General features: G+C 41.0%; 1 protein-coding gene across 1 annotated transcript; it reads right to left on the reverse strand.

Annotated features, from left to right (window-relative positions):
• Nucleotides 1-105: 105 nt before the first annotated feature.
• ass1 (argininosuccinate synthase 1) lies at nt 106-23461 on the reverse strand. The gene is made up of 15 exons (XM_018662964.2): nt 23310-23461; nt 22280-22414; nt 21017-21085; nt 20041-20229; nt 19049-19105; nt 18860-18934; nt 17891-17961; nt 17768-17798; nt 12324-12414; nt 8728-8812; nt 7742-7806; nt 4903-5034; nt 3104-3260; nt 412-477; nt 106-304 (listed from the first exon to the last, which is right to left on the reverse strand). Exons 2-15 carry the CDS (start codon nt 22379-22381, stop codon nt 253-255), a joined length of 1242 nt encoding a protein of 413 aa, XP_018518480.1. The 5' UTR covers nt 22382-22414; nt 23310-23461; the 3' UTR covers nt 106-252.
• Between the last annotated feature and the right edge of the window lie 469 nt (nt 23462-23930).

A 23930-nucleotide genomic window follows, 5' to 3' on the forward strand; every position in this document is an offset into this window, starting at 1 on the left:
CTGATACTAAAAACCAGACAAATCCAGGAAATAAAATATTAAGAGATACAGTTTCTGAAAGGTTCTTCTACAGTATATTTCGTGATGATCGTAACTGATTCAATGGTATGTTATGATGTTACAGTTGATAGATTTTTCTTTCTCCTCTCCATCACCTACGAAACTATGTTTACAGCAAGAGTCTGGTGTGCTGATGCTGATATAACTGACAGAAGACAACAAGGCAAAAGGTAGACAACGGAGGCACAAGGTCTAAACCTGGTCGCTGCCGGAGAAACCCTGCAGACGATGGTGTTCCCTTAACCTGTGGAGAACAAGAGTGTTAATATGCAGGTATGATAAATGTGCTGTAAATGAGACAATCTTAACTCATGTAGTAATCTTAAAATGTAAAAAAAAAAGGGTGCTAACCTGACAGCATTGATCCTGATGAATCCAGAGGCATCACATGGGTTGTAGTCTCCCTGCACGTCCATGCTGGAGTGAAAAAAATCAGTCAGGAAAGAGGGTCAAAAAAGTTACTACTGGCAACAAAATGACTGAAATGTTTGGTATCACTGCAGTAAACATAAGAGACATGGGGCCCGATCAACCACTGGGATAACTGGATCATTGATAATTTGCTCTTTTGAAATAATGTTCCCATTGATTTTCCTCAGAATGCTCTTCTTTAGCATTGTTTATTCAGAATAACAACGAATCAATACCGGAGAATGAAAAGACGCTTGTGTACGAAAGCACACAAAAGATGCACATAACCCACTTTAAAACAATCCCATCATATCAACTGTGAGCTAAGTGTTGAGATGATTTTGTAATCTGGTGTTTCTGTCTTCTAGTTTACCTACTACTTCTGAAATAGAGGTAAATCTATAACTTGTGCTGGTGCCTGCTCTAAGCTGTTTAGGGCTGCTTATTGTAGTCATCTCTTCTTAGTGTGTGCGAGTGTCTCACAAAGAGTGCCCATGTGCTGTGTAATTACAGCAGTTTCTACCTGCAGTGCTTAATACACTCCCTCACTGAGTCCTCTCCTCCCTGCGACACCCCCAACACCCAATGTACAGCTTGCTCTCATTCTTCAGAAGCACTTAGCAAAAGAGGAAATTGCCAACAAATGATAGGATAAACACTATAAAAAGAAAGACCGACAACTAAATCATCAACTCTCAATACAAGGCTCCCTGCGCGGCACCTGAGTACGATTATGAGTGAGTGGCTTCAAAGAATAAGGCACTCTGTGTGTGTGTGTGTGTGTGTGTGCGTGTGTGTGTGTGTGTGTGTGTGTGGAAGCATGTGATATTTTGTGTATTCCTTTAAGAAACCCTGCAGTCTAATTGAGAGTGGAGCCAGTGGACAGCGAGCAGGGTGACATTTCTGTCTCAGATGGGTGCGGTGACGGGCTGTATTACCACTGTGTTAATGACGCCGTTTACTGTTGCCCGTGGAGAGGCAACAGGATACCAGCGGGGGTTTCATGCCTAGTCTGGTCTGTGTGTGTGTGCGTGTGTGATTATGGCAAGTTTTCATGTAGTGGCAAATAAGTATGTGTGTACATGAGTGTGAGACTGCTGCTTCCAGGTGGATCACTGTCAGGTACATGTAAATGTCTATGGCACTGTGGACGTACTGATAATCCATGATAACCCTAATAAAAAATTCAAATATAAAATAGTGGGCTATCCGGCTTACACCACAGGCACTTGCCACCTATTACGTTGTGTTGTTCAGTTGTGTTCTTACATATTTTGTGGCACAACAATTACTGCAGCACAACAACGGTAAAGCTGAATCATCCTCTAGTTTTGGCAGTAGTGAACTAAAATTGCAGTGCAGCAAACTGGAGCAGTACATCTTTTACAAAGCTGCATTTTTATGTACATTTGACTATCATTTCTTTTTTATGGCTTTTATTTGAGAGTGGACAGTAAAGAGCTGTCGCCTTAAAACCCCTTGGCCTGCTCCCTTGTTCATCTGCACTGTTTTGACAGCACATCAGCCTAATATCTGCAGAAAGCTGTGTGCTAATGTTAGCTACTTGACAGGAATGGACTGAATAAAGGTGAATAAAGGTGGGTTAATTTAAAGCGATGATGAGTCTTTATCAAAGGAGTGCTGTTTTCTGAAAACACAGCACAGCCACTCACACCTCTCCATTAGCATGGTGCAAAGTTTTGCGTCACTGTGTGTGAGTGCATATGAGACTGATGTTTTTTGTTTGCACTGTTTGTAATGAGCTCCTTTATGAGGAACCTACTGTGCCCATCTGTCCATTGCCCTCAGGACTTTGTAATGTTGCAACACTACACCTCTGTCACACTTGTGTGGCGTCCAAGCCAAAAAATGTGTCTCAGTAAGGTGAAGTGTGACTTCATCAGTGAGTTTCTAAGCAGCTGACTGTTTGAAAGATCGATGAGTCGCAATTTATCTGAGAAAAAGTAACACAGTAATACAATATAGGTTAAAAGGGCAGAATGAAAGCACAGTCTGAGTACAGTATCATCTCTATTTATCTCTCTCTCTCCCAAACCAGCATAAGGAACTGAATGGCTGACTGTGTGAGCCATGTTTCCTTGTCTCTGTCTTGCTGACCTGCTTAACTAGCATGACACCCTGCTGCTTTTCAGCCCAGTGAAATCACCTCTCTCCTCTGGCTGAAAACGCCATTAGCTCTCTGACTCTAGGGTACAACTGGAGTGTGTGTGACTGAAGTGGAGATGGAGAGGCATATGGAGGGGTTTTTACTTTGGTCAGTACTGAGCCTGCCCAGAGGGCATGAGGGGTCAGCCTCCTGAACAAACCCACTGTTACCACGGCTAAGAGGGCATGGGGGTGCAGTAGGAGGGGTTAGGGTCGGGGGCTGCCCTCCAGGAACTGAGCTTGACACTTCTCTGATGTCTTTGTGAGGCAGGGTCGGTTTAGTGTGTTGATGTGGAGGTCATAAGAGAACTTGGGCAAGCTGACCTAACTGGTGACCATGTGGAATAGCTGCACTGTGCCCAGAGCAGCCAAACACAGCTGTCCAGTAAGAACAAGCGCGCACTTTGATTCACTGACTCATGGCTGCTTCAGTTTTACAGGCTCACACACACACATTTTATCTTACCTGACCAACTCTTCATTGTAAAGGGACTTGGGTGACTCTCGTCCCAGGATGTAGACCTGACCCTTGAAGACAGACAACTGTACTTTGCCCTCCACTTTCTCCTGGGACTTGGCGATGCAGAATCGCACAAAATCACACTCTGGGCTGTACCAGAAACCTGAGGCAAGCAAGGAAACAGGAACATGTTAAAAAGCACTGAAGGTTTGTCTAAAAACCAGGTTTTAGGTTCTATTGTTTTTAATTTTAGTTTATTTACACACAGATGAGACAAATTCTGTAACTGATTTGTTGTCTAATGTCACCTAAATGGCTGATGAAAAAGTGTTTTACTGATATTTGTATTTAATTACATTTTGCATTACAAATGTCATTAACTGGACAATGGCAAAACACACTGTATGTGACTGAGCAAGTGAAGAAAGAGGCTCCTCCGTTGCAAATCCTCCATTAGCAGCAGGGTGACAACCACCATTCCCTCTCTGGAGATGTGACTCTCTCTCTGTGCTTTGGTCTCATTTCTGTCTCAGGTGAAGTTCATGTAACCCCTTTCTTTTCTCCCATTCTGCAGAACTGGCCCATCAGTCTCTGAGACAGATGGGCGAAGGATATGTCTGTAGATGTTCAGAGGTCAGGCACGCCCCACTCAGCAGGGGTCCTCCTCTCATCAGCGGCTGACCTCCACCTCGTCGTCTGGCCATGTTCAAAGACACAATCCTTCCCTGCTTTTATTACCTCTGATTTGGCAGTCGCACACAGAACCCGTTTCAGGTTAGAGACAATTAGATTTTGTGTTGGTCTTCATGATGGTCACTGTATGATTTGGGCTTTCATCAATCACTGTTTTGATTATTGATTAATCAATTCATCATTTAGTCTTTTATATTTACCAATTAAATGATCAACAGTTCAAAGATTATAATCAGATTAAACTGTGAAAATCATCAAATACATGTGCATATGATTAGAGGAGCAAATGTTTGGTGCCTGTTCTTGATAAATAACGTACATCAATAATCAATATATGTTCTTAAAATTTACATTGATAAATTGTCTTTTAACTGACTGTGCAATTAATTGCTAAACCAACTTCTTTTCTTTCCACTTCTTAAATGCTTGCTTGCATCAGTAAGATTGTTTGGATGAATAGTGCAGTATTAATGCAAAACAGATGCAGGACAGGTGGATTGTTAACATAAGCCTCACTGTCAGCCGTCTGTTATCTATCTGCAGAATTATTAATGATTTAAACCTACAATGGATTTAATCTCTGCCCTGCTTCTGAAGGTAGCACCTTTATGTGTGTGTGTGTTTGTGTCCTGTCTCTGGAGGGTATAACTGAAGTGGCCTGGTAGTCGGTCTCTAATGGCACTGATCCTATTATGTGGATGAAGGTGCAGGGGATTGGAGACCGAGCAGAAGGGAGGATTAAGACACCTGAGCCAAGAAAAGCTCATGCGCACACATGCAAACAAACTTAACATACGGGAACACACGTATCCACGTTCACTTTGCTCTTATATAAGGTGCACGGTGACGTTTCTGATGCAGACAACTACCAGTGACCAGCCATGCAACTGTGGAATACTGTTATTCTTAACAGTAACATATATATCACATTTTTATGGGCAGTTAGTCAGCATATAAAAACAGTCGGTAATGTGTGATGGCAATAATCCTGAAAATGACAATATATGGCGTGAACGGCTCAACACTGTCATGAAAAGGAGGTGAAAGAAAGAAAAACTTATAGATAACAGAATAAGTGAAAAAAAGAACAATTATGTCTTTTAAGGACTTACCATTGTAGACGAGTTCAGAGAACTTGATACCCAGTCCCTGTTTGATCCGCCGTACCTCTTTGTCCACGGTAAAGGTCTCCATGTCTAAATGGGCCTGCAACAAGATGGTGCCTCCTGGAGTTTCATAAATCCCTGACAAACACAGAAAGAAAAATGAATGGATATTTGTACAAAACACAAGAGCAAACCATATTTTTTTTAAACATGAGATAACAGATCAGTAAAGACCAGTTTACCAGTCTGTAAAAATATCTCCTTTTTTCTCATGATTTTATATAGTCTGCCATATTTTTGAGGTGAAAACTTGAATGTAAAAAACTAAATAATAATAAATACTGAGATTGTGCATATAACTCCCTCTGTCATCATCATCATCAGAGGCCATTCACAGGAACATAAACTAGAAGCTTTATCTGAACTCACTACAAGTGAACAGCTCTATTAGCCATCAGCCGTTTGACAGACAGGCCATCACAGTGCTCAGAAAAAAGAAAACAAAAAATGGATGAGCCTGTCCTGGGTAAATGACAGGGTAGGAGGCCCCTGCCAGCCTGGAGCCTGGACCAGGACTCTGACTACCCTGCAATTTACCCCCTCTGGACAGGGAGGGCGGGGTGAGAGGAGAAAAGATGAGGTAGATGACAGGAGAAATGAAGCTGTCACTCAAATGTCATTTAAAACAAAAGGAGCGAAGGGAAAATGCTACAAGACAGATCTGAAAAAAACAGAAATAGGAGCTTTATCAATGACATCCATTTTTCTGAGAGCTGAAATTTTGAAAAACCTGTGAGTGTTTTTCCACATCCAATACATGGTTCTTCACGTCAACTGTCAATTTGAATGACAGTCATACTTTTTCGATTGGAGATATGCTGCCAAGCTGCAAAACAGATACTCCACTACGGCCAACACCGGGCTGCCAAATTTCACAATTTGTGCGATGTTCTCCTAACTCCAAAACCCTTTTTCTGAGATTTAACAGATATTTAATCTGTTCCAATCTGGTGAGCAGTGGAGCTCAAATCTCTATGACCCCAAATACTCCAGCACTGGTCCCTGATCTGAAAATGGAGAAGCACTTACTATGTGCTGGTGGCCAGAAATGGAGCTTAGCAATGCTGCTAATTGTCTAAAGCCTCAAAAGACTGCCATCTGAGCCAGTATGGCTTGTGGCTTTTTGGTGATCCAGGGCCACAGAGGGCACGTAGGGACATTTCCGCTGGCTCTATCAGATAAATAAGTTAAAAATGCCCTCCAACACAACTTGGCTTAAGAGCTCCAAAAGAGAGCTAGCTTAACAGAGAGGAGCAAACAATGAAACGCTATCTGGGTAAGCTCCAACAGTGGCAGTTTAGTTAAGCTTAAAGAGACAACACACCCTGTGGCTTTTGAGGTTTTAATCTTTTATACAGTTACTGCAGGTATGCTAACCACGCTGCAGGCCTGCAGGGGTTCAGGTCAGGAATTAATTCATCCTGAGCTGATCTCCTCCAACCCTTTGGGCAAACTGTTAGTCCAGCATAAACGGGTAACACCAGTAAATGCAGGTAAATATCTTAAGATGGATAGACTGATAGAGATCAATTCACTTGAATTAACAGGTACATATACATAAAATATTTGTATCATTTTTAATGCCACAGTCCTGGAATTTGACAGCACCAGGAACTCAACATGAGGCATGTTCTTCATCAAAGGACACAGCCATTTCCAACTGCTTTTGATAGGTGCACCTCAGCAAACGCCATCACCCGTGCACAGGTCAGAGGTCTGACAGCGCTGTGACAGGTGGGAAGTGTTAGTCTGGCACACAGGCTGTTGAATGTTTTGTAGCACAGTGACAACATTCTTGACAAACCATTTCAATCCCCTCCCGCCTCCCTGACCCCACACAAAATAAATATGACCCGACACAAATAAGTATGACATGTCCCCATTCAATCTTTCCCATCATCTATTGTGCTAACACGACTGCCATTCCAGAGGAGACCAACACATACGCCCGATGGTAGTTATTCAACCACTTGGACACCTTGTGCTCCACCTCTTCCTATTGCTTCAGTGGAGGAAAAAGATTTGATCTTTTGTTCAGCCGAGGGGAGAGAAAAGTGGGCTTCCCATTTTCCAATTTCTACCTGCCAAGTTGCACTACAGCCACAGTCTGTTGGCCAGTCAATTTGCCAATCATAGCACATAGTGTCGAGGGGGAAGAGGAGTGCATGTGCATGTTCATCTGTGTGAGTGTGTGTGTGAGCACCATACAAGGCCAGGGCACCCTACTAGCCTCGTACATATGTCGTGGTAACACATGTAGTAACCTAACAAAGGAGCTTTTCAAGTTGCCTGTTGATACGAAAGATAGAGAGGAAAACATCCATGTGCACATATGTGATAGACTGTGTGTTTGTGTTTATCCAGTGAAGCGTGTGTGCTGTTATCTTGCTCACACAATGTGTGTGTGTGTGTGTGTTTTCTGTACGTGTGTGCATGCATAAGTAACTTCAGTGTCTATGATTCCAGGTGAACCAGAGGAAAACATTTCCTTTGAAGAGAGTGTGTTTGCCACCCAGCCCACTTTTCTGGAAGCAGAATAGCGAGTGTGACACTTAAAGCACTCAAGTAAAATAACTGCAAATTGCATGAAAGCCCTGGACACTGAAAGGAAAAGGTTTTGAATAGAAGTAAAATTAAAATATTGAAAATATGTCCATCTCGCTGCATTTACAGTGTGTATCACTGTTTGTGTAAGTGAAGCAGCCTGTCAGACTAATTTGGCACAAATAGGAAAACTGTCATAACCAAGACAGATAAAAATCAAATATAATTTTTAATTCCTTACCTCGGGACTTCATCCCAATGAAACGGTTCTCTACGATGTCAATCCGACCCACACCATGCTTTCCTCTACAAGAAAGACAGGGAGACGCAGACAACTTTCAGTGGACTCTGCATTAATTTTATCTTGAAGTGGTTTAGCCCACATAAGAAGCCTTCAAGATTAAATAGTCTTAATTGACCTGTTTGTCAAAAACATCATAATCTATGCATAACAATTCAATATTAAAAATTATAATAATTACAGCAAAGAGGCAAAAAAATACAACATAGCCCATCACACTGCCAAGAAAGAATTCACATCCCTGTTATGGTATTTCTCTTCATATTTCCACAGGACTGTCAGCATCAGTAGTAAATTCAGCATTAGAGGAAGCTGTAGCATCTTCTACAAACATCCTGTTTCCTTCTTCATCTCATCTCCTTGAATTTAATATTTTGAATGGCAAAGCTGAAAAACTATTTTAGATTCCCCTGACAATGGATACTAATTCCACACCATTACTTTAGAGTTACAAATGTCTAAGTCTGTGATGCATGTAATGAAGATGTAACAGATGCCACATAAACTGTGTTTAAAGTTAAAGACAATTTCCCTCAAACAAATAAACAAACAAAAAAACAACTTCAACAACATCAGCTCAAAGCTCAATAGCAATAGAATAAAGTGATTTTTCTTTGGCATCAGTTGACTCACCTTTGTCACTCTTCATTTATTTGGACAGTTGGAAAGCAGAGAGGGAGACAGAGTGAGGAGACGCAGGAGGGAAAATTCTGGTGAGATTTTATCCCAGGCCAGCTGCGACAGACACGCATCCTTTACAGGTGGGGAACTTAACCACTGTTCCACCTCTGGGGATACTTACTACACACTTACTCTATTCTGATAGAGAGGCTTCCTTACACTGGATATCAAATCATACATGGAAAGCACAAGTGTTCACGTAAGTGCTTTATAAAAATGAGTATGAGTCACAGAAAAATGCTCACCCAATCTCATTGAGATATGAGAAGATATCAAGTGGTGAGTCCTTGGATTTGCCTTCCTTCACATTGGTCACCTTGACAGGCACTCCTAAAGAGAAAGTGAAATAATCTTTACTTTATCTTTGATCTAAATGACTTATAATGCATTTCATCTTTGTCTGTCAACTAGTGTTTCAGTGAAATTAAAGCAATGTCACAGTCTGTGTTTTTTCTATGTAATTTGATAGGAGAAATGCATTTTGATTTTGAAGATATTTGATGCAAATAATGACAACTAAAGCAAAACAGATAAATGTTACCCTTTCTATACTGCACATTTACTCTATTATTATACAATTAGCAACTGCAATTAGTATTACTTGCATAGCTGTCATTGTCATGTATTATTAAAGTGAAATTATCTTCTTGATTTGTGACATATTTCAATTTATTGGTGTCAGATGTGGAGGAAAAAAAGCCTTCCAGCAGAAATGTGTTTTGTAAAATGTGTATTGCAAAAACTTTTCATTTTGATTGTTTATAAGAAAAACCTGGACCTGTGTGATCTGTACTCTTTCACTACTGGCAAGTGTAATAGTTTGCGATACAAGCAGTGTAAATGTCTGACATTATCTACCAGACTGGTATTTGTGCTTTGAAAAGGATAAAGTGGAAAAACAAGCAATTTGCACTGAGTTCAGAGAAGCAAACAACACAGAGCCCACAACCAACAATGAGTAAAAAATGTAACCTTTACACAGCCTAGTTAATCAGCAGTTTTGGGAAACGGCTTCTCAAAAACTAATGGAAAATTTTTTTTTTCAAATGACTAAAAGTGTCAAGAAAAAAATAGCAAAGAGTTGATCAACTGCTGACAAGTGTTCATTATCTCAGTCACTGAAATCAATAGTCGTCAGCTAAAAGTGAAAACCATTACAAAAGGAGCTGGTGAGAAGGGCTAATAAATTCAAAGGCCCTGCTCATTTGAAAGCTGTGAAATCGTGGGCAGGCCTTTACCTAATTCAATTACACACGCAGCTTTGTTACCCATACTCTCTTTAGCGCTGAGATTTTTTGCGCCACTGAGTGTTTGTGTGTTCATGCGCATGTGCAGGAGATGAAACCACTTGCAGATTCATCATCCATCTTCCTACTACTATGTTAGTCACACACACACACACACACACACCACACACACACCCACAGTCATTCCACACACTTCCTCTCCAAAGCCACTTAAACCAAGTGCACATCAATCACTGTCATTGGACCTGCTTATTCATGGCCTTCAATGAGCAACACGGGCCAAAGGTGGAGGCGAGGAAACAAACAGACACATGGGTGAAAAGGAGTGTGTGTGTGTGTCCTGAGAAGGGAATATAACCATTTGAGGACTACACAAGGAGGAGAGAAAATGAGAAGAAATCTGCTGATATTCACTCTCCATCTTGCAGTTGTCAGTCAAACAGCTTTGAAGAGACGAGCAGCACTTCTGGTCGCCTTTCAGCCAGCGTTTACAAAGATTCTGATAGGAATGACACGTGAAGAACTTGACAAATTTTTTTAGACAAGGGCTTTGTTGATGGCCCATTCTCATATCGCGGGAATCGTGGTGGCTCCCATGGAAAAAGAAAAAGTAACTCCCAGTGCAGGAGAGGGCAGTATGGATGGTGCATTATTAAAACCGCAACCCCCTCCCCCCTCAGATACCTAATAATTAGATTAAAAGTTCAAATAAATTACGTGAGTGTCTGAACGTGGGAGTGAAGGGGCTGGCCTTTTTCGTCCCTGCGCTCTCTCTTTTTCCTCGCTCTCTCCATCATGCGGGTTCTATCATTCACTGAGGGGTCTTTTTCTCCCCGTGATCCTTTTCTTCAGTTTTTTGCAGCCTAACAGTGCAGACAATGGGAGCGCAGACACAGTTGTAGGAAAAATTACTGCTTTACATTTTTCCTCTCTGTCTCTTTTTCCTCTTCACTTCTTTGGCATGAAAGGAGGGAGGGATGATTTTTTTTCCACACTCTTAAAAAGGGGAGAGGAATGGGGAATGGAGTGTTTGACGGGGGAAAAGGTTCCTGTCGTTAAATATTCTTTTTTAATCAGTGAGAAAACTTTGGTGAGAAAGGCAGGGATGAAAAGGTGGGAGGGGGAATGAAATGAAACATTCTTGTGCTGATCTTGTGCTCAGAGGGAGGAGTAGGCTCGGGCCTTTGTGTGGACAACTAAAACAGCTTTTGTCATAGGGTGCTCAATAAAAGGCACAGAGAATATGTGTGAAAATGGAGTGCAGGCCTGCAAAGAACCCGCGAAACCAGACTAGGCTTTACTACTGCATCAGTGTTTTACAAAAGCATATCTCATCTCTAGCTGAACTGACACCAACCTGCTTGTTTTATAGTTAAACATTTTCTTTGGGAAACTGGTAAAGTCTGAACACCACTTCAGTGCAGATACATGTTAGCTACTGAGTGGCATTTTAATTAGCACCTTTAAAAAGCACTCATAGCAGATTCAGCTTTAATGATCTCAAATATCCTCATCAAATCTTCTACCAGCTCTCTGGACTTCCCACAAATGGCTCGTAAAGCTGTGTGTCATGCGATCAGAGGAGCTGGTGTCTCTCGGACAGTTGATGTTTGTGATCTTCAGCCACCACTAGTGACTAGGGATGAAGGCACATCTGTGCCATTTGCCCCAGGCTCGAATGTTTCTTGCCATTTTCACTTTGCACAAACATGTGACACTTTCCACTATTCTGCGTGGCCCTTGCAGCGATATATCTAATGAGTGTTTCTCTGGCCCCTCAGGGCTCAGTGTATTAGCTGGACTTAATGCTTCCGGCCTGTGTGTGCGTGCGTGTGTGTGTGTGTGTGCCCCCAGGCCAAACACGGCAGATTTGGACCAAGTTATGCTGTGAAGGGTTAAGGATAAGTCTGGGTGGTCAGGAATGGTGATAAAGTGCAGCCGGGTCAACGTTAGAGCTGTAGCCCTGTGGCTATAACCATCAGTGTTAAGTAACATGAAGAGGCATGGACTGAGTGAGGATGGACACTAAATCTTATTGATAGGTTACTGAAGTTCAGAACTGATATCACTCAATATAAATCATGCAAAATAACTAAGACTTCTTCTGCAGTGTGTATGTATGGTATACAGTTCAAATTTACCCACCAAACTAGTTTTGATGGATGAAGAAACCAGTTGTCTAGATTTCTCAAATAACAAGTGTAAATTCAGATTGAATCTAATCTTGACATAATTCAAGCTCAAATGAAAAAGTCTGCATTCTTCATTCTCAAGTTTACAAATTTCAACGTACCAATGCAAAAAAAATTTCACAAATATAACAGAGCAGACCAAATTTCAATTTCAATCTATGTGAAAATGCATTGTTGATTTTTAATGTAATTTTTTAATATAAAATTTGGACTGAATTTTCATTAAATGAACAATTATCATTAATTTGAATAATGAATACTATCCATTCTGAACATGGATAAAATATATATATATATTTTTTATATCTACATCAGGGATTAGCTTTTTGAAGTTGTGAGGTAAAACACAAATGCAGGCTGACAGAGGAATCAACAGGTGACACACGTTCCAAGCACACAAACCGTTTCTGAACTCTAGCTCCAGTACATCGGGAACGTTGGGAGAATCTTCTGGGTTCTTGGTCATCAGGTACAAGTCACCCGGAGCGTGGCTCTGAAAGAAAAACACACACACACACACTCATTTTCTCTATTTCACACACTTTATTCCCCTTGATGAATAACCAGGACCTTCTGAGACCTCATCAAAGAGCAGCACCGGCAAAGTGGAGACTATTGTGTGAAGTGATAACGGACAACTGTAGACACGGTGGGTGGAAGAAAAGAGAGGATGATGCGTGAAAAAGGAGAAACCTGAAAATGCCATCAGGAGATGAGTGAAGACAAAAAAAGAGAAGAAAAAAATCAATGTTCCATTTTTCTCCTCTGTTTGGTTTCATTTTCCCTGTGTGGCCCTTCACCACAGGGGAAGGCGGGGGAAAGTGGGATGCAGCGAGAGGGAGAGTGGGGAATGGGCAAAAGAATGAAATGACTCACATCCCCAAGAATAGCGAACACTTGACAAGTCAACACAAACCTGATACTGTGACAGAACCTATCTGAGCAACATTAAGTCCTCACTAATAACCTGCCTGTCTGTACAAATCTCTGATCTGCCAATTCTACCATGTACCTGACCTCCTTCTCTACCTGTGTTCTCCTCTTCTGATCCTCCAGTTTAACAGCTTTGATTTTCTGACTGATGTTTTGCTTCTATTTTATTTTCAAATGAAGAATTTTGCTAAATGGGCACAACAGGGCCTAAAAAAGTCAACACCTTAAATCCACTGAAGTTGTCCTGGGTGACAGATGTTTGTCATTTTTTTCCAGTTGGTGGGAGCCGGGAGCGATTTCAGTAAAAGTCATGGCTGAGACCTAAAAGAGCGTGGCCGTCTGACGTGTCCGCCCAGCGATGTGCCCCCCTTCAACAATTACACAGCATTAGGACAAGACGATGACCAATGTCTCCTGAGCTGAGGCAAATTGCAGGGGGACTATGCAAAATAACTACTGGGTGCATTTAAATGGAAAGCTTTACCAGACACTAAATCATCATACAATAACTAATCGGCATCTGCTCGCCGCCTGTCAGAGAGGAGAAAACGAGCAGCGCAATCACTTTCCTTCCTTTTAACTAAACACCGAAATTGACTGAGAAGGCGCCCGTCTCCCTCTCCTTTATTTTCTGCCTCAGAGCCCTGAAAGATGCCAAATGAACAGGAGAGGGGTGAAATGACTACTCTAAAAAGCCTTTTGATGCATACTCTTTGAGGGGGCAAAGATGGACTGAATTTTAAATACCGGAGAATCAGAGAGACTATGTTTCCTGTGGTGTTATATGCAGGTTGAAAACAAACATTTGTCTTTTTCAACCTTCAAATAAAACACGGTATAGCACATAAGAATTAATAGTATTTGTAGTTAGTGGGTTTCTAACTTATAGAAAGCTTAACACAGTTTGTGGTTTTCAGCATGCTATGCATTAATTAAACAAGCAGCTCCAGATTACATTTTTTTTTTTGGCAAAAACAGACTGAAGTATTCATTTTGTTCTGGGTTTCCAGAAACAAATATTTAGATTTTTGATGCACTGTATCTCAGAGGAAGGCCTCACCTCTGAATAATTACCAGCTGATCAATTAAAAATATTTTTTTACAAATGTATAAAAATTCATACTTCTCAAAAAACAACTAAAAACTAAAACTAAAAAAAAAAAAGAAAGAGGAAAGGAAAGGGAATAGGACTGTTTCCAGAGATCAATGCATTTCAATTCAAACCCCCTGCAGGTGGACCTGTCCTAAAGCCACGGCCCTGAAAGAGAGGAAAAGGTAGAGATAGAGAAGGCGAGGGGTACAGGGGGTATTGGTGGGAAATGGGGCGTGAAGCGCACCATCATGTAGCACAGAGCAGCTCCTTTGGCAGTCTTTGCTTCTTCCATATTGTTGTGCTAAACGTGGCCCATACAGCAAAGACCGAGGCTGACGCATGAACTTAAAGCAAGTAAATTTCTATCTTTCCACATATTAGTTGCCTCATTGGTTTTCAATCGAAGCCAACAGGGCCAAAAGAGGCAGAGGTGGCAGGGGGGAGAATGGGTGGGGGAGTTGAGAGGGAGATAGAAGAGAAAAGGATGGCAAAAATATCTTTGGCGCAATGGGTTGGAAATGACGCTTAAATCACCACGTTTCAAGTCTGTCCTTCTCTTTAAAATGCAAACAAGGCAAATTGGGACAAGAATAAAATATATACATGATGTGTTGTGGAGAGATATTTATATTCTTAACACCCAGGATGTTTTGGTTAATGTTAAACTCTCAGCTGAACTGAATGAGAACAGGAGGCATTTCTACATGGAGGCAAACCTAGAGTGATGCCAAGATGGACACAGGGAGCACCCGCTAAGTGTTACAGGTCAGACCAATCAGACCCGAGGGCAGCGAAGGCACATGACAAACACTGACCTCTTTGCTTCAAAGCACACATTCTCATGCATACATACACCTACAAGACCACTTCCTTCCCCTACAGGCAGTCTTGTTCATCCATCTCTCCAGCCAGCCATGCGACCAGCAGAAAACAAGTTTTCATTTCCTCTAGGTGAGCAGAGGCTTGGCATTACACTCCTTTACTCCTGGTCAACACAGGCAGTGGACCATCAGCTCCCTGATCAAAGACCAGAGTGGGCCTGGGGAAGCTCACTGACAGAGGCTATAATTAAGTCCGAGGTGATGTTTTAATGACACAGGACGAGTGTCAGGCTGCCTCAGGGTGGGTCCTGACTGCTCATGTGTGGAGGGACGAAGAGAGAGGAGACAGTGAGGAAACTGGAGGGTGCAAGGACATCTAACAATTGGCATATTGCTAACCCAAATTGATGAATACAACAACATAATAAATGTGGCTTATAGTAAGAAAAAATTGACCTGTTCATACTAACTAGTGCAGAGCGATATAGTTAAAATCTTTTCTGACAGTATAGAAAATTTTACACCACAACTGAGGTATCTTGATATAATATTCTGGAAATTCAATTAAGCAACATTACTTATAACAAGATGGCAAATAACAAGATGGAAATGACAAAAAATTTTTAAAAATCCTACAAATACAATGCTGCCATAAAGCAGTCCTGCTTGATAAACAAGCAGAGATATTATAGGGACAGTCTTCAGAATCCCTAATAGCACTGAAGCTGTTGGTATATATCTTTTTGTTGCCCAACCCTGATGCCAACAAAACCAGGAAGTAATGTGGGATCTGATTAGTTCAACTTTATGACAACCATTAACTCAATGTCATCAGGTGCATGCTAATACTATTAGATGTGACTGTATAGACATGATAACAGCTTGCCGAAGCTGCCCACAAGTGCATGTCTTCACATAGGTTAACGCCGCCAAATGGAGGTGAGTAAATAAAAAAGTCACCTGGCCATTGTTCTGCAGGCAGTGTGGTTTGGGGTTATCAGGAAGGATACAGTTTTAATCACGGAGTAACCTGAACTCTCCTGACTCTTATCTGTAGGAGAACATATGAGCGACCATTTGGACATTTCCTAATCTGACTGTGTTGAGCAGAGAGGGCCCATTGTACCACAGGTGGGGGAGTTGAGGGGGGGTCTGAATAGTCGAGGTCCACCCTGAGCCTTTAGGGCTGTAACTGGAGGAGAGAAAGAGGCTGATACAGAGAGAAGATACTTAGAACAAGATGGCCTCTTTCAGATGACCCTCTAAGTAGATCAGAATCTGACATGCTGGTTTGAGCATTTGGGTGAGAAATTCACATCTGTTCAGTTTGTATTTATATTAATATTCAGTCTTAATTGGTATTTAAATTAGTGTTTAATCTACTAATTATACTTGGATACTGTGATGTTGATGTTGTGATGTTTACTTTGACCCTAATTAACAAACATACTTGGAAAAAGTCCAGTTGCCTGAAGAGCCAGAGGTTGTGGCTACTGAAAATTACTCAATCATGGCAGCTCGTTCAAAGTTCAAAATATCATTTTCTGCCCCGGGTAATGTATTCAAATCCTTTTACCACTATGGACCCCGGCAACCATAAATATTTCATTGTATTTAATGCCATTAATCGATTCAATATTGAAGTAAATGGTCCAACACAAAACCCGTGAATGAAATCAGTTACACAATACAGTCATCATGCATTGCTATGCTATTGAGCCGGCTCGTCTCATTCTTTTCAAAACATTTCTCCACAGGCCGGCCACTAAAGAGGCAGCGGAGGGGTGGGAAAGGGACAGAGAAAGAGAGAGCGAGAGATAGAGGTCTGTCAGTTACAGTGGCCCTGCCCCTGCTTCTCTACTCCAGCAGCGAGGGACCCCTCGCCTCCCTGTGATACCCCGTCCATTGGGGACTCATCTGTCTGGCGCGCTGTCTTTGTACTTTACTGTTACTGGTGACATTTTGGTGTCACGGTGTCACGATGAAATGGCTCCCCTCCCACGTCGCAGCCCGCGGCGGCGCAACCAGTGGAACAATAAGGTCCCGAGGAGTTGGGGCTGGAACCCAGGAGGCCCCAGCTGGGTGCAACGCCCTAACCCTTCCCCCTCCCTGGCTCCCATGAAATTGGGAATTAGTCGAAGCGTTGCTGACGACAAGTCAGTGTCTGTGTGTCCCAGGCTATTCCCAGGGCCCGGCGAAGACCCGGGGTGAGGAGAGACACAGACACAGACACAGCAACCAAGAGATGGGAGCTTTGGGGGTCACCGGGGGCAACCTGTATGTACTGCTTTGACCTCTGAACTCAGCAGAGATCAAACCGTGTCTCACCCGTGGCACTGTGGGAGAATGAATCGTCTCTGGTGAGCCTGGCATGGGTCAGCAGAGGGGACAGTAGGCTTACTGCCATGTTATTTTTACGGTCACCCCAAGTGGATGATGCATTTTAACTGTGCAAAAATAAGTTATATTCTGTCTGTCCATCATGGTGGAAATGACAGTAAACACTGTATGTGCGTGAGAGGAGCACAAAGAAGATTATTTACGGTACTCAACAGTAAACTGTACCAATTTTCTAATCTATGTTGCATAGGCTGACAAATGTTCTGCGTAATTCTGTTTCTGGTTGTTCTGTGCAATTTAGTCATCTCAAGATGACATTAACCATCCAGATGTTCATGTGAAAGTCAAATCAAGACAATTTATATAAAACTCCTCAGGTGTACATTTTCTTTTCACCTGTTCAACTGTTACACATCTCCAGCTTAGCTTTTACAAATTCTTGAATAATAGTGCCAGTGATTCAGATTATAAATAAACTTCTCTGATTAAAGTCAGTATTGTCAGTGAACATTAATATTAATCATGACAAGTGACTTCCTTTGTATTAAACCAGTGCTTGTTTATAACACTGTTCATTGTATGTACTGTACAAATTTTAAAAAGTGGGGCTGTTTTATTTAAAAAACAACTGTGGACAGTGAATTAGGAATTGGTCTTACCTTGGGATTCTCGAGGATGCCAGACTCGTAGCTGTTTAGAAACATAGTTTGGAGAATTACAGTCCTTCTGAATATAAAAAAAGAAACTGAAACAGGAACTTAAGACACACCAGTGCTACCCACCTTATGTGCATGAGGTTGGCGTCCATGCTCCACGGTGCCTGGGGAGTGACGGGAACAGGGATGCCATGTTTCTACAGATTGACAGAGAAAGCAGATGTTATGTTGCATACTGTTTGCATGTAACCTCACTGAACCTGAAGGATGTATGAGAGGATTTAAATCAGAGCTACACAGCCTGTCGACCAAGTGAACTGAATACAGGAGAACCAAGCAAACTATTTCAAGCAGCTTGTTTATGACACAGTATGTAACCAAAAAAAATACATCTGCTTCTCTACACTACATTCTCTCTTTCAAAATGAAAAGAGCGACAACAATCAAAAAGAAACTGGTTTGTTCAAAGGACTGGTCAGCAATTCAGTGTTTTAAGACGGCATGATTTCACAAGTTCTCCACAAGCCAGCTAGACAGAGGTGACTCAAACATCATGACCACCCTCTAGTGGGCAAAACCAGTCCAAACCACCATCTGAGGGGAACCAACAACAAGCAGCCAGAAAATGTGTGTGGTCCACATAAAATAAATGAAACTAAATGTAATCATCAGCGTGAAATTCAATTACAGGTAGAGACTAGCAACTAAATTCAATACACATGGTGAAATTATTTCATTGTTTTGTAAAAAAAAAAAAAAAAACTGCTGAGCTTTTGTTAACACATATGGAAGAGAAGATACTGCTTTATTGATCCCTGATAGAAAAAAGTTCTCAGCAAAGCAAGAAAATAAAAATACAGGGAGCTAAACTATAAATCAAAATCAAATTATTGCTACTGTGCGTATAGATATAAAATCAGATCAGGGTAGTATTCAGTAAGTGGGAACAAAATCTATGAGATAAACTGAAATGAGAAAGCTATATACAATACTCTAGGCAGATATTTCTGGATGTTTCTGTTATAATGTAATGGCTTGGTATGTGTCCTTATTTTGTACATTATATGGATCAAATGTCATTACTGATGGCATTACCTGAGCATACTCCATCAGGTCTGTTCTTCCCCGGAAGCGAGTGTAGAACTCAGGGATCCTCCACGGTGCAATGATCTGAACGGCACAAACACAGAGTGAGGATGTCATCCTTGCATCAACGAATCATCAACAGATGCCGTGTCAAACAAAACAGGCAGACATCTCTGTGTAACCAAATAGCAAACTCACCTTAACTTCAGGGTACAGGGCGTAGCATGTGAGCTCAAAACGGATCTGATCATTGCCCTGAAAAATACAGTGGAGGGCATTAGTTGAGGTCTAGCGTGTCATTGTTGACAGGGTTCAGATGCCAGGATCACATCTTGTCTGTGTTTTTTATATTTCCCCGTATAGTCTCTGTCTTTTTCTTCATTATCAGTGACAAACAAAAGAATGAACTTAAGTTAAATGTTTGGACACAGCTGAAGATGGTTACAAATGATTACTGGAGGTCTGTACTGTAACTTCATGGTGTGGTGTTTGTCTCCATCCAGAGGCTAAATACTGACACTGCATTTCAACTGAAGGCTGAGTCTTGGAGCATGTTCATTGCCAACAAAACTGTGTATAAATAGAAATGGTGGTGCATTGAATTAATTTTACTTTGAGAACCTTGATAGGACACTGAATGAATATTTTACTTTATATTTTCTGAAGAAGAATCACTGACCAAGTACATAAGATGTAGTAAAACCTTTGATTAATTAATTCAAGTGTTATTTACGGAGCAATTGTGTACAGAGTTATGACATCTGTTTCAGATTCACAGGACACCTCTATTTTGTTTTTAAATGAATAGATGATAAAGTGTTTTGAAGGGTGGAGATAAATGCCTCTAGAGAGGGTAGATTTCTGACTTACTGTTGCAGTTTGGCTAAAAAAGGTTAATGTTCAACCTAACATGGCCTGAATGTTTAAACTATGGACAGTGGCCCTGTTAACTAACTTGTTTCGAAAAACATTAGTTAGACTGGGCACACAACATGTACCCACAATGTCCTACAATAAAGCCAAAATGTAAATAATCTTTAAACAAATATTCAGAAAAGACAAAAAATACATCTTGCCATGTTATGAAGTTTCAGGCTCTGATTTCAGTCTTGGCCACTGGGACATGGCCCTAGATCTGTGGTCATTCTCCTGTCTCAGAGTGCAGTCTTACTGTGCTGTGTCTGGTTTACCTTTCCTGTGGCACCATGGGAGACAAACTGGGCACCCTCACTCCGTGCAATTTCAACCTGACGGCGGGCAATGCAGGGCCGTGCTACCGCGGTGCCCAGCAGGTACCGGTCCTCATACACAGCATTGGCTTGAACTGCAGGCCAGATGAAGTCCTCCACAAACTCTGCACGCAGGTCCTCAATGAAAACCTACACAGGAACAGATGTCAGGACACAGAACAGAGCTGTGCATGAATTATTTATGAAATCTTTCCCTTCTAGGAAAAGAGATAAAAGATGTTTGTCACAAAAGAGCTTTGTCTCATAAGCCTTGTGATATGAATGCAAGAAACTCAAGAATCAGAGTGAGAGCCATTAATCACAGTATGCTATAACATTTGACTTAAGGAGACTAGAAAACTAAACTGTACTTTTTTCTTCACTACCATTGCATGATAAGGCCGAAATAACACTTTAAAAACACTTTATTTTTAGAGTGTTACCAGGTGTTTGTGGAGAATTTCTGATCAAAAAGATTACACTGATGAGTTTCATTGCTGGAAAATCAAACCCAAATCTAAATAATAAGCAAATGTGATGAAGTGAAATTGGCATCTTACTGCAAAAAGATTGATATCTAGCATCCTGAATGTCACTGTTTCCCACCAGCACATGGATGCTAAATATAAAACATGTATGCAACATGGGTCATACATCATACAGCATTCTCCACTTAATTTCCTGTCATCTTTCTAATGACCTCTGTCTAATAAAGAAGTGAAATGCCTCCAGACTTTGTATATGAAAAAATATATTTAAAACGGGATTAATTAAGAAATCAATCTGAAAACTTTTTAATATAAAATATAAAAATGCTGGGTAGGAACATGAAAAATTACTGATAATGTCCTAAAATCAAACTCAAGCTGCTTCTCATTCTCATGTCTCATATTCATCCATATCAATATATTTTGTCATACTTCATTCTGTTACTCACCTTCTTTGCACCGAGGCTTTCTGCCTTTTTCCGGGCCGCTTCAAAATCTTCATCTTGCCCAATGTTGGCCTAGAAAGACACACATTTCATTCCACATTGAAGTGATGCAACGGTACAAAATTTCATTCATATCTGCCACATACACTATATTAATAAGATGAAAAACCAATAGCTGTACAGTTACTTTGGTTTTGAGTTCTTGTGGAACAGAATATACCTGCCACATATATAAACACAAAGGCACATGCCTGTGAAGTGTTAACTCTGACAATCCTCCATCTTGTAATTCACATCACGTCTGTTGAGGAAATGTAACAACCTCCTCAGAGCTGAAACCAACCATGAACAGCACCTAAAGGCTTGAAGAGCTGTCTGAGCTCCTGAGCTGAACATAGAATAAGGGCGTATTTACATAGAAACACATGATACTGATCCTGTAAACAAAGCTGACAAAATCTTCAACGCAGATACTTTAGTTTGCCTTTGATATTTCAGTGCTTTAGTCAGTCTGTTTACTGCTTCTCTGATCATACATTCACAGTAGCTTGTGGAGGAGTCATATTCAATGCTTATATAAATAACAAAAGCTACTGTTTATGACATTGCAGCAGCTCTGCATCAATGACTTTTCTATTAAACATGAATTACACTTGCAAACAGATGTATTATTTAATTTATTTACATACAGATATCAGCACACCAGATAAATGAATAAAAACTCCATCATTGCAGCAACCAGCTAAAAGCAGTTATGTTGAATTATCTTCGACCCTTTGTTGATGCGGTTTTCTCTGACAGGTTCATATTTTTGTAATTTAATCATAAAGAATAAATCATGTCATGGATCACTGCCTGCTATTCCTCCTCTTCTGTTCCTCTATAGAGCCACAGCAAAACATTTTGAAGGAATGCACCTCGTGTGCCACAGCAGCGGACTATAGGTCATCACCCATCCCCCCACAAAACCACTGAATGAAAAGTTAGACAAAAGGAAAATGTGCCTGCTGTGCAGTTCTGAACTGCCCCTGGGCAAAAAAGTAAATCCAGCGAGATCTGTGCTGGCATTATTAAGCCAAATCCTATGGCTGGGGGTTAACCGGTAGTTACACCCACCACACTTTCACATGTCTATATGATATACTGCATCAGCTGTCTGAAACTCTGAATTGTACGACTTCAGCTATACATGACATGCAAAAGCAGCTGGTTGGCAACACAAACTAGGACACCTGTTGGGACAGACACTGGTTTCTGAAACCTTACCAAGAACGTGATCACATCGTAGCCTTGTTCCTTCAGCCAAACCAGAATACAGGACGTGTCCAGTCCACCGCTGTAAGCCAGAACCACTGTACCTTTAGACATGATGAGGGCTGTTCAGTCCAACAGGCAGAGAAACTGTGGAGGGAAGAGACAGCAGGGAATCAGTTAAATCAATTACTATAACAAGAGTACGTGGGACCTTGGGACTAGGTAATGTTTATCAAGAAGCATTTGCAGCTAATTCAACTTCTTATGTGTAAGTATTTGCCTGGACAAAACAAGCAATTTGTTGTTGTCACTTGTTTGTTTTCTGACATTTTAGAGATTAAATGATTAAACAACTGGGCGACAGTTTAATCAACGAATGAAACAAATATCCATTAACTGAAGCCCTCCTCCTAAAGCTGAGTTAAGGTGCTCTTTCGGGAGCTTGTACCAGAATAAAGTAAATTTTTACAATGAGGTAGCACATTGTCCAATCTAACAAAATGGAAAACCTGTGTGATATATTGCTTAAAAATTAACTTGCTCGATCTGTCTTCTCTATTAAATATGAATGGTTGCCAAATTTAATAACTTTTTTCAGCCTAATAAACTCAAGTGCATCACTCGCCACTACTATTTTGCTGTCAAACCATAATAATATCACATTTAGCAGCCCGTATTTGGTTAATAGTCCCACTGCACCTAGAAATGGATCACATTAGGTTTCCTAAAATCCCGAATTACCAGTTTCAAGTTGCAACAGGCATGAGGAACAAGGAAAAGGCATGAAGGGAAAAAAAGCTTAATTTAAAACCATTAAGGGTCATTAACCATCACTGCCTCAGTCCAGTTGGCTGAACACAGCCAACGCCACCACAACAAAACACGTGCATATGTTGTTGTCCCCCTACAATAACGTTATTTTGTTCAACGTCACTTTCACACATTTGGAAACCGTGGCGACGAACCGTTGAAACCTCCGTCCCAAACACAACGCTATGACTGACTGAAGCATTGAAAAAACACGAAGACACGTTCCACTTACCGAAGAGCGGTAATATTTTTAACCGGGAAGAGATTAATATAAATATTACTCGGAGACGTTGTTGTAGCTGTTGTCGGTCGGTCGGTGGAAACCTGTGGAGAACGGCAGTTGTCTGTGTGACGACCGTTTGAGTCACGGATGCAGCGGTGTGACTGGTCAGGCTCACGTTGCGTCATCCTCACCAACATGCTAACGTACATACGTTTTCTTATTACTATTAAGGCCTAAACAAAATAAAGTCATACTTAGTAACACATTACAACAGGACACATTTATAATGGCTATTAATAATAACATAATTTATATGAATATATCACTTCACTATACTTTACTGATCAGTAGTAAACTGAATATGATGAGTACAGTAGATTAGGAAAGCTGAGTTGCCAGGTTATCTACAATGTATTAGTAAAATACTCTTGACATTTATCACATGTTCACATATGCAAACATTTATGCATCCACTGCAACAGTTACACATACACAGAGACTTTGGCTTGGATGGTTATTTTGTTTTTTTTCCCACTTTTTGTCAATGCCATGACAAAGTTTAATTATGTGGTATCAATTACCACTGATATTATTTACTCAATCAGTCAATCACAACTCCAATCCTGTATT

This window comes from Lates calcarifer, linkage group LG9, assembly GCF_001640805.2.
Source record: "Lates calcarifer isolate ASB-BC8 linkage group LG9, TLL_Latcal_v3, whole genome shotgun sequence".
In the NCBI taxonomy this organism is placed as follows: domain Eukaryota; kingdom Metazoa; phylum Chordata; class Actinopteri; family Centropomidae; genus Lates; species Lates calcarifer.